At 48.6% G+C, this 11116-nt stretch overlaps 1 protein-coding gene across 7 annotated transcripts in view; it reads right to left on the reverse strand.

Annotated features, from left to right (window-relative positions):
- LOC144601887 (interleukin-1 receptor-associated kinase-like 2) overlaps nucleotides 1-6121 on the reverse strand; it is a 47045-nt gene extending 40924 nt beyond the window's left edge. For 6 of the 7 annotated variants that reach the window (XR_013548382.1, XR_013548383.1, XM_078414410.1 and 3 more), the window contains exon 1: nucleotides 5618-6121. Coding sequence is in view for 4 of the 7 variants with exons in the window: in XM_078414410.1 (XP_078270536.1) it covers nucleotides 5618-5780 (163 nt within the window). In the remaining 3 variants the exon portion in view is untranslated. Of the gene's footprint in view, nucleotides 1-1580; nucleotides 1662-5617 lie in introns of those variants that run through there. The other variant, XM_078414412.1, reaches the window with a different exon arrangement.
- Nucleotides 6122-11116: the final 4995 nt, after the last annotated feature.

Here is an 11116-nt window from a genome sequence, read left to right on the forward strand (position 1 = left end):
AACATAATGCAGTTTTGTTTTACTTTCTTTATGAACTTCCTAACCAAATTCCCTGGTCACCTTTAGTGCCACCCCTCCCCAAGGAGATTATTAGTTTAGTTTAGTGTCACGCATACCGAGGTACATTGAAAAGCTTTTGTTACGTGCTAACCAGTCAGCAGAAAGACAATACATGATTACAATCAAGCCATCCACAGTGTATGGATACACGATAAAGGGAATAACGTGAATAACGTTTAGATTAAAAACAACATAGTCAAAGTAAGAAATGTTGCTGTCGGAGGAGAGATTTAAAAGAGTGGAGCGATTGTAATGCACGATTGAAGATCACTTCTGTGACTACCACACAGAGAGTCGCCTGGGTTGGGTGCCATCTTGGATCTGCATCATGAATTGCCATCTTGCATTTTGGATATAGTCAAACAGCATGGCAAACCAGGCTCCTTGGCCCACTGAGTATATCAAGCACTCATTTACCCCAATCCTGTGGTATTCTTCCCAGATTTGCATCAACCTCCCTCCAGCTCCAAGAGTTGACCAGAGGTGATGTGACTGACATTTGCTTAACATAACAGGGTGGCACAGCAGTAGAGTTGCTGCCTTGCAGCACCAGAGACCAGGTTCGATCCTGTGTCCTGGTGCTGTCTGTATGGAGTTTGTACATTCTTCCCATGACCTGCCTGTTTTTTCTCCGGGATCTCCGGTTTCCTCCCACACTCCAAAGACGGACAGGTTTGTAGGTTCATTGGCTTGGTATAATTGTAAATTGACCCTAGTATGCGTATGGTCGTGTTAATGTGCGGTGATCGCTGGTTGGCACGGACTCGGTATTAGAAGGGTCTGTTTCTGCTCTGTATCACTAAACTTATTTTAAAAAACCATATGTGGTAACGGAATTACATGAAGTCAAAGACAGCTGATATCCACAGTGCCTCAACTTCACATCCGGTTGCTCCTTTTTCTCCCACATTCCAAAGATCTGTAGCTGCTAGGTTAATTGGAGAGATAAAAAAGTTGCACCTAAAGTGTAGGTACGTGTGTATAATTTGGAAAAGTTGATGAAAATGTGGGGAAGAATAAATCTAAGTGGTTATTGCAGGATGACTTCAGCAGCATCTGCCTTGATTTTTTGAACTAGAAAATAGAACGCAGAATAGTACAGCACAAAAACAGACACTTCAGCTCACAATGTCGGTGCCCAACATGATGCCAAGACCAACTGTTATCAACCTACACATAATCCATATCCTTCCACCTGCATATCCATGTACCTGTACAAAAGTCTCTTAAATGCCACCAAATTATCTGCCTCAACCACCTCCCCTGGCAGAGCATTCCAAGCAAGCTCTGCCCTCTGTGTAAAAAAACGTACCCTGAACACCTCCTTTACACTTTGCACCACTAACATTAAAGCTATGCTAAAACTAAAGTTTTGATTTTTCCATTCTGGGAAAAAGATTCTGGTTGTCTACCCCATCTGTGCCTCACATAATTTTATACACTTCTCCCAGATCTCCGGGCAACATCCAACGTTCCAGGGAAAATAATTTGTCTGTCCAACTTTTCCTTGTAGCTAATACCTCCTAGTCGGCGGCACGGTGGTGCAACGGTAGAGTTGCTGCCTTACAGCGAATGCAGCGCCGGAGACTCAGGTTCGATCCTGACTACGGGTGCTGTACTGTAAGGAGTTTGTACGTTCTCCCCGTGACCTGCGTGGGTTTTCTCCGAGATCTTCGGTTTCCTCCCACACTCCAAAGACGTACAGGTATGTAGGTTAATTGACTGGGTAAATGTAAAAATTGTCCCTAGTGTGTGTAGGATAGTGTTAATGTGCGGGGATCGCTGGGCGGCGCGGACTTGGTGGGCCGAAAAGGCCTGTTTCCGCGCTGTATCTGAAATATGAAATAAAATAAATAAAAATAGTCCAGGCATCATTCTGGTAAACCTGCTCCGCACCATTTCCACTATTCACCAATCTTTCTATAAGGCCTTCCTTAAGTACTCCCCGTTTGACCAAGGCTTTGACGCAGCTCAATGCCTCCACCCAAGATAGACTCAAAGTGCTGGAGTAACTCAGCCGGTCAGGCAGCATCTGAGAAAATGAGTGGGAGACGTTTTGGGTCAGGACCCTTCTTCAGACTGGTCCTGAGTTACTCCAGCACTTGGTGTCTATCTTCAGTATAAACCAGCACCTGCAGTTTCTTTCTACACACTCAATACCTCCACCTGACGGATCAGATATACCTGAAGCTCCCGAGGCAGTTTCACTGTGCTATCATTATATAAATAATGCTGGGGTAAGTTCGGCTTCATCAGAAGACGGATACAACAAAATTATTAAGTAGAGACATCAAGAGTCTGATTGTGCAACATTTGTTGAGAGCAGAATGTAGTTAACGTTTTGAACAGAGTAAACAGCCTCAGGAATAATAATTGTATAAATGTATGAAAGGAAGTTGCAGGGAATTTTTCTTCACACATCCTGTTTTCTCAATTACTTCCTACGTGCGCATCTGAACATGAATCATGCAAAAATTTCCCTCGCCATGACTCACGACAGATCAAGGGACAACAAGCGCCATGGTGTTTTGGTGACTGCATTTAGCCCCTGATAAATATTGGTGTTTGAAGTCAATGCAAGGAGAAAAAAAAGACTTTCAAATCAGGGCATTACAAGTGGAAAATAGCGGATGGCACTCGGCAGGTCGGCAACATATGTGACAAGAGAAACAGAGTTCACGTCTCCAAATCGAGGGGGGAAAGACCCATTACCCGTTTCTCTCCCGATATACATAGCCGGACCTGTTGAGCGTTTCAAGCCTTTAAAAAAAAAAAATTCTGATGAAGTTTGTTTTTGATTGTTAGTGCCTAGTTTTCCAACCATTAACATGCCTCGGCCTCCTTCACATTGTCCACCAAGACATGGTGTATCTCCTGGTTACTAACCATTTTAACTCCCTTCCCATTCCCACACTGACCTTTCCATCCTGAGCCTCCTCCTTTGCCAGAGTGAGGCCGCACGCAAACTGGAGGAACAACACCTCATATTCCGCTTACAACCCAACGGCATGAACATTGAATACTCTAATTTTAAGCCACTTCTAACTCTCCCCCTACTCAACCCCCACCCCATCTCCCCCTTCCCTTCCCTGGGCCCCACCTATTTCTCCCTCCAACATCCCAGCCCCTCCTGCTAGGTTCTACCCACTGACTTCACAATCTGCAACATTTATGCTACTGTTGTCGTCTGTGCCTTTTGTTCCAATCCCGTGTCCACCTATGACCTGCCATACCTTGTCTTGCCTCTCCCCTTTTTCAGCTTTCTCTCCCCCAAATACCGCCCTTGCAATGTCTGAAGAAGGGCCTCAACCCGCAACGTCACCTATCCATGTTCTCCAGGGATGCTGCCTGACCCGCCGAGCTACTCCAGCACTTTGTGTCCTATTCAGCGACAGGATCCGTGCCACACCGCCTCAAACAGTGCGGGTTGAGAGCCGTATACAATGGTGCCAGCAACTAGCCAGCCCCCTCCAGCAACTAGCCAGCCCCCTCCGGCAACTAGCCAGCCCCCTCCGGCAACTAGCCAGCCTCATGCAGTAACTAGCCAGCCCCTCCAGCAACTAGCCAGCCCCCTCCAGCAATTAGCCAGTCTCATGCAGTAACTGGTCAGCCCCCCCAGCAACTAACCAGCCTCCCCACCCCCACACCCACAGCAACTAGCCAGCCCCTCCAGCAACCAAAGATACTAGAGGAGCAAGATGGACTACTCCGTCAAAATCGCCTATACTGGTGTAGCACGCAAAGGATATAAAAATATAAAAATGTGTGGGTGTGGGCCTGTGTGTGAGAGGCAAGATAGTGATAAACAGATCTCAAAGTTCCTTCTCAAGAATCAGAAGCAACTTTAATTTAAAGCAACGCTCTATTTCTCTCTTCATCTTATTTTTCACATGATGTACATAAACCACAAAGGAGATATACAGGGTTGCACTGTTTCGCATATCAGCTAACCAATGAAAAGATCAGGTCCTGATTTATACCAGCTCTTCACCTGGCGCTGAAATTTACCCATGCCCGACTACGGCTTTTAGAGTCGAATGGTCTATCTTGCTCCTCTAGTATCTTTGCCAACAACTAGCCAGCCCCCCTCCAGTAACTGGCCATCCCCCCTCCAGCAACTAGCCAGCCTCATGCAGTAACTAGCCACCCCCCTCCAGTAACTAGCCACCCCCCTCCAGTAACTAGCCAGCCCCCTCCAGCAACTAGCCACCCCCTCCAGTAACTAGCCAGCCCCTCCAGTAACTAGCCAGCCCCCCTCCAGTAACTAGCCATCCCCCCTCCAGTAACTAGCCACCCCCCTCCAGCAACTAGCCACCCCCCTCCAGTAACTAGCCAGCCCCCTCCAGCAACTAGCCACCCCCCTCCAGTAACTAGCCAGCCCCTCCAGTAACTAGCCAGCCCCCCTCCAGTAACTAGCCAGCCCCCCTCCAGTAACTAGGCAGCCCCCCTCCAGCAACTAGCCAACCTCATGCAGTAACTAGCCAGCCTCCCTCCAGCAACTAGCCAGCCCCCCTCCAGTAACTAGCCAGCCCCCCTCCAGTAACTAGGCAGCCCCCCTCCAGCAACTAGCCAGCCTCATGCAGTAACTAGCCAGCCCCCCTCCAGCAACTAGCCAGCCCCCCTCCAGTAACTAGCCAGCCCCCTCCAGTAACTAGGCAGCCTCATGCAGTAACTAGCCAGCCCCCCTCCAGCAACTAGCCAGCCCCCCTCCAGTAACTAGCCAGCCCCCTCCAGCAACTAGCCACCCCCTCCAGTAACTAGCCAGCCCCTCCAGTAACTAGCCAGCCCCCCTCCAGTAACTAGCCATCCCCCCTCCAGTAACTAGCCACCCCCCTCCAGCAACTAGCCACCCCCCTCCAGTAACTAGCCAGCCCCCTCCAGCAACTAGCCACCCCCCTCCAGTAACTAGCCAGCCCCTCCAGTAACTAGCCAGCCCCCCTCCAGTAACTAGCCAGCCCCCCTCCAGTAACTAGGCAGCCCCCCTCCAGCAACTAGCCAACCTCATGCAGTAACTAGCCAGCCTCCCTCCAGCAACTAGCCAGCCCCCCTCCAGTAACTAGCCAGCCCCCCTCCAGTAACTAGGCAGCCCCCCTCCAGCAACTAGCCAGCCTCATGCAGTAACTAGCCAGCCCCCCTCCAGCAACTAGCCAGCCCCCCTCCAGTAACTAGCCAGCCCCCTCCAGTAACTAGGCAGCCTCATGCAGTAACTAGCCAGCCCCCCTCCAGCAACTAGCCAGCCCCCCTCCAGTAACTAGCCAGCCCCCCTCCAACAACTAACCAGCCCCACTCCAGTAACTAGCCATCCCCCTCCAGTAACTAGCCATCCCCCCTCCAGTAACTAGCCATCCCCCCTCCAGTAACTAGCCAGCCCCCCTCCAGTAACTAGCCAGCCCCCCTCCAGTAACTAACCAGCCCCACTCCAGTAACTAAGCAGCCCCACTCCAGTAACTAGCCAGCCCCCTCCAGTAACTTGCCAGCCCCCCTCCAATAACTACTTCACTCTCATGCAGTGACTAACGAAACTGTCCCTCAGCGGCCGGGGGAATAAATCACTCACCAAACCGATGCCAGTCTACAGGCGCCAGAGTATCCATCACCATACAAAACTCTTCCATGACTTTGGCTGGGATGTCATACACAAAATACCGATCATTTCTCTGCTGCTGGTTCCTCCGCCTTCCGGATAAATCCATCTTTTGTTCGGAAACCACCAGCGACATGGGAGACAACTTCTCCTCAGCAGCTGCAAGTGAAATTATTCTGACAGATTTTACCCTGTGCGTCACGGAAAGGAAATGTATCGGGGGCGAGCGAAACTCTGAACCAGTGCACTGGCTTTAAACATTTCCCCACTTCCCTGTGCATCGAAACTGCAAGCCTGTTCTGCAATTAACAGCGATGGGCGAGAAGCAAAAAAAATACACCGTAAAAGCAGGAAATCTGATTTTTTTTTTTAAACGTCGCTTTTGCTTCACTTTGTACAGTGATCCTGATTTCGGGTCCTTCTTTAATCACTAGTTGTTAGAGTGAAAGCAGTGTTAAAGAGGGCGGCTCCCTCTGCCCCAGAGTCATGGACTCTGTCAACGCCCAGCACTGCATAGCCGGAATACTCCAGACTAGATTTAGGACTGAAAATTAAAATCAGAACAAAACAGTGGATACTGGAATTACTCAGCAGGTCAGGCAGCATCTGAGGATAGAGGAAAAACAGTGGTGCAATAGTGGAGTTGCTGCCTAACAGCGCCAGAGACCCCGGTTCGAACCTGATTATGGTTGCTGTTGTGTGCAGAGTTTTGTACGTTTGCCCTGTGACCGCGTGGGTTTTCTCCTGGTGCTCCGGTTTCCTTCCACACTCCAAAGAAGCAGAGCTTTGTAGGTTGAAGATAGACACAAAATGCTGGACTAACTCAGTGGGTCAGGCAGCATAAAAAGAATATGTGACGTTTTGCACCAAACCCTTCTTCAGACTGACTTTCCTCCAGGGATGCTGCCTGACCCGCTGAGTTACTCCAGCATTTGTATCTATCTTCTGTGTAATTCAGTATCTGCAGTTCCTTCCTACACAGATTTGCAGGTTTATTGGCTGAAGTAAAATAGTAAATTGTCCCTAGTGTGTAGGATATTGCTTGTATATGGGTTGATCACTGGTTGGCACAGGCTCGGTGGGCCGGAGGGCCTGATTCCGCGCTGTAAGTCTAAAGTGTGTCACGGCAGGAGGGCCATTGACTTAAAACATTACTTCCTCTACAAATGCCGCCTGACCTGCTGAGTTCGTGGTGGCGCAGTGCAAGCAGCAGCGGCTCACCTGCAGTCCGTTTGTCTTTTGTGTTTTTTGTCGTTTTTTGATCTTAATTGTAATGTTTAGATGTGATGTGTTTTTTGTGGTTGTGTACTATGTGTGTGTGTGTGTGGGGGGGGGGGGGAACTGTAAAATTGTCTCTTCCGAATGGAGACGCAAGCTTTTTTTCTGGGTGGTGTCTCCGTTCCCGCTGCGGCCTACCATCGGCCAAACACCTGGAGCTGGCGGCCTCCATCTGGGACCACCTGGGGCTCTTGTTTGCAGAGCCCGCGGACTGGACTTACCATCTGCAGAGCTGGTTGCCTTCGGAGGCTTCGGCGCGGGCCGCGTGGATATCGGAAGCTCGCAGGCCCTGCCCTGGGTGGGGGCCGACATCGGGAGCTCCGGCAGCGGCAGCGTCTTCGCCCGCCACGAATCGCGGGGCTTGGGTCGGCCCACTGCGAACCTTTCACCGTCCGGCGCGGCCTGAAACAGGCCGCGGGATTTTCTCCGCCCGGCGGGGGCTTCAATGTCGGGAGTCCCGACCGCCGCGACGTGGCAACTTCAACAGCCTGACCACAGGAGAAGACGGCATGGGAAGAGAAAAGACATTCTGGCCTTCCATCACAGTGAGGAGGTGACTGGAGGAGACTCACTGTGATGGATGTTTCTTTTTTTGTTTTGTGTTGGTTTGTGATTGTGTGTGTTATTGCTTATTTTTATTGCTCTTATTGTTGGACTGTGGGTAATGGAATTTCGTCCAAAAGACTTGTTTATTTTGGATGACAATAAAGGCTATTCATTCATTATACAGGTTATGAACGCCTGACCTATGTACAGCCTGCACATCTGCATAATGTGTGCATTACGTACAGCCTGCATAATCAGATTGGGAGATAATAATCCTTTCAGTTGTTTGAAGGTGCATTATGCAACCTGGTTACCCTATATAGATAAGGGAACCGGTTTTTCAGCAGTGTGTTCTGTGTGAAACCTGTTAGTTGAATGTCCAGTATCTTTTAACTGCTAGTCATGTTGTCTTTAGTTTTTTAGTTGTAATTCCATAACCTGCGGAAGATGCCCTCTGGAGGTGCCGCTGAGCAGCTGAGGCCGGTACCTTGTGGGCTGGAGCCTCAGGAGCCTCAGGAGCCGATGACCCTGTGGCCATCGTTGCCTTGGTCCATTTTGTTTTGTTAGTTATGATATGATCAGCTTTTAGTTAAGGTCTGCAGATATTTGAATGCTTTACCCTGATGCATGTTATCACAGTGCTGCCTAAATAAGAAGTTTTAAACTCTACTACTGGACTTGGCAAATCATTGAGAATTCAGTGATCCTACAGATATTCATCTTTTCTATTTGTACAAAATATCCACAGTGCCTACAAAGAGAGGTGATGGTGTGGGGAACAACTGCTGGAGAAGGGCTTAATTGGAGGTCTCAGCATTAGTAAATTGTCCTTAACTTTTCTGTTATGACTAATTGCCATCACTTGCTGCTGGTTTCTCTTGTTTCCCTTTCCTGTGACTTTCAGTCTGAAGAAGGGTCTCCACCCAAAATGTCACCCATTCCTTCTCTCCAGAGATGCTGCCTGTCCACTGAGTTACTCCATCATTTTGTGTCTATCTCAACCCAACCTCTCCTGATCTCCCTTTCTCCGTGACCCCCTCCATGACCACTTCCCCATCACACCCTACACAGCCCTCTCTTCTACTCATTCATTCTGTGACATCCATGATGGTTGAAGATCACAGAAAGGTCCCACTCTCCCACAGACACTTTGCTCTTCCCACAGTTTGTCTCTCGGGGAGCAAAAGTGAACAGATTATTGTTGTCTGATAACAGTTATCAGGTTGGCTGTTATCAGTTTGGTGATACTAGAGACTGCAGATGGTTTACTATGGAGCAGAAAAAAACAACTGCTGGAGGGACTCAGTGGGTTAGAGAGCATGGAGGAAGAGGGAAAGTTGACATTTGGGGTCAAGGTCCGATCTGAACATCACGCATACTTTCCTTCCACAGAAGTCACCTGACCCGCTGAGTCAGTCCAAAAGTTAGCTTTAACTTGAAAGCTTGGTATCTGTGGAAAGTTTTAGTTTTGTTTAGTTTTAGACTATTTTAGGGATACAGCATGGAAACAGGCCTGTTGGCCCACTGAGTCCACACTGACCACTGATCCCTGCACACTAACACTCCCTACACACGCCTTCCGGAGATGCCCCTATGGAAGATGCCCTTCAGAGATGCTGCTGCGGAAGATGCCCTCTGGAGGTGCCGCTGAGCAGCTGAGGCCGGTACCTTGTGGGCTGGAGCCTCAGGAGCCGATGACCCTGTGGCCATCGTTGCCTGGGTCTGTGGAGCATGTGGCTGCGGCTTGTGTCGGCACCACGGAGGCATCCGGAGAGGACCGCCATGAGGGAGGGGGAAGGACAATGGAGGACTGGCTTGGGGGGGGGGGGGGCGCCAGGAGGAAGGGGGGGAAGAACAAAGGGGGAACTGGGGGGGGGGCGGGGCGGTGTAATTTGTAACTTTGTCAGCGTTTTTTGTGGGTGACTATTTGCATACCTTGGGTATACAAAGAAAGAATTTCACTGACATGTCACATGTGACAATAAAGTGTTCAATGCAATTCAATTCAACACGCTAGGGACAATTTACAATTTTATCAAGCCAATTATTCTACAAACGTGTACATTTTTGGAGTGTGGGAGGAAACCAGAGTACCCGGAGAAAACCCACGGAGTCACGGGGAAAACGTACAAACTCAGTACAGACAGCACCCCATGTCAGGATCGAACCTGCGCCTCCGGTGCTGTAAGGCAGCAACTCTACCGCTGCGTCACCATGCCGCCTATCTATAGAAACATAGAAACATAGAAAATAGGTGCAGGAGTAGGCCATTCGGCCCTTCGAGCCTGCACCGCCATTCAATATGATCATGGCTGATCATCCAGCTCAGTAACCTGTACCTGCCTTCTCTCCATACCCCCTGATCCCTTTAGCAAAAAGGGCCACATCTAACTCCCTCTTAAATATAGCCAATGAACTGGCCTCAACTACCTTCTGTGGCAGAGAATTCCACAGACTCACCACTCTCTGTGTGAAGAAATGTTTTCTCATCTCGGTCCTAAAAGACTTCCCCCTTATCCTTAAGCTGTGATCCCTGGTTCTGGACTCCCCCAACATCGGGAACAATCTTCCCGCATCTAGCCTCTCCAACCCCTTAAGAATTTTATATGTTTCTATACGATCCCCCCTCAGTCTTCTAAATTCCAGGAGTACAAGCCTAGTCTATCCAGTCTTTCTTCATATGAAAGTCCCGCCATCCCAGGGATCAATCTAGTGAACCTTCTCTGTACTCCCTCTAAGGCAAGAACGTCTTTCCTCAGATTAGGAGACCAAAACTGCACACAATACTCCAGGTATGGTCTCACCAATTGACTTATAAATTGATTTATGCAAATCTGCTACTGGGTGAAAAGCACTGTGTTGAAAGCACGTCAGGACATCCTGAGGTGAATGTTTTGTAAGATATATTGAGTCAATTTAGTGTAATAGGAAGGCAATGCATGGAATATTCTGCAGATTGGGTAGATTATGAGATTTTGTGAAGCAGTTGTAAAAGTGATTGCTGGGAACCTTTTACTTGAACTTTTACTTGAACTTTTACTTGAACTGGGAACTTTTACATTGATTTGAAATTGATAAAAATAAATAATAAATAAATAAATAAACAAACAGATAAATAGATGCAATGAAGATATGGACTAGGGCAGATTTTAATGGTGCTCATCAGTTCCAGAGTCAGTCAGAACCACTCCTGAGCACTCTTCATATCTGACCCGGAGTCTTTGGTAATTATGGGGAATTGTCTGGATGCAGTCCAAGTTATTGTCCTCTTCTTCTCAATTCTCCACATCTTCAAAATGTGAATTATACATAAATTACACAAGGCATTGAAATGAAAATGACTGAAAAAACAAGACATTAGTGACAACACAACTAGAGAAAACAAATCCACATTAGTGCAAGAGGTGGTCTATAGTGTCCCATTTCTGAGGAAGGATTAGGGTTGTGCAGACCGGATCAACAACCTAGTGGTTCCTGAACAAGGTGTTGTGGGACTTCTGGCTTCTGTACCTCCTGCCTGATGGTAGCAGTGGGAAGAGAGCATGGCCCGAATGATGGGGAACCTTGATGATAGGCAGCACCTCATGCCGATAATTTATATGATGGTAAGGGTTGTCCCCATGATGGACCAGGCTGAGTCCATCACTC

The sequence above is a fragment of the Rhinoraja longicauda genome, chromosome 17, assembly GCF_053455715.1.
Source record: "Rhinoraja longicauda isolate Sanriku21f chromosome 17, sRhiLon1.1, whole genome shotgun sequence".
Taxonomy (NCBI): domain Eukaryota; kingdom Metazoa; phylum Chordata; class Chondrichthyes; order Rajiformes; family Arhynchobatidae; genus Rhinoraja; species Rhinoraja longicauda.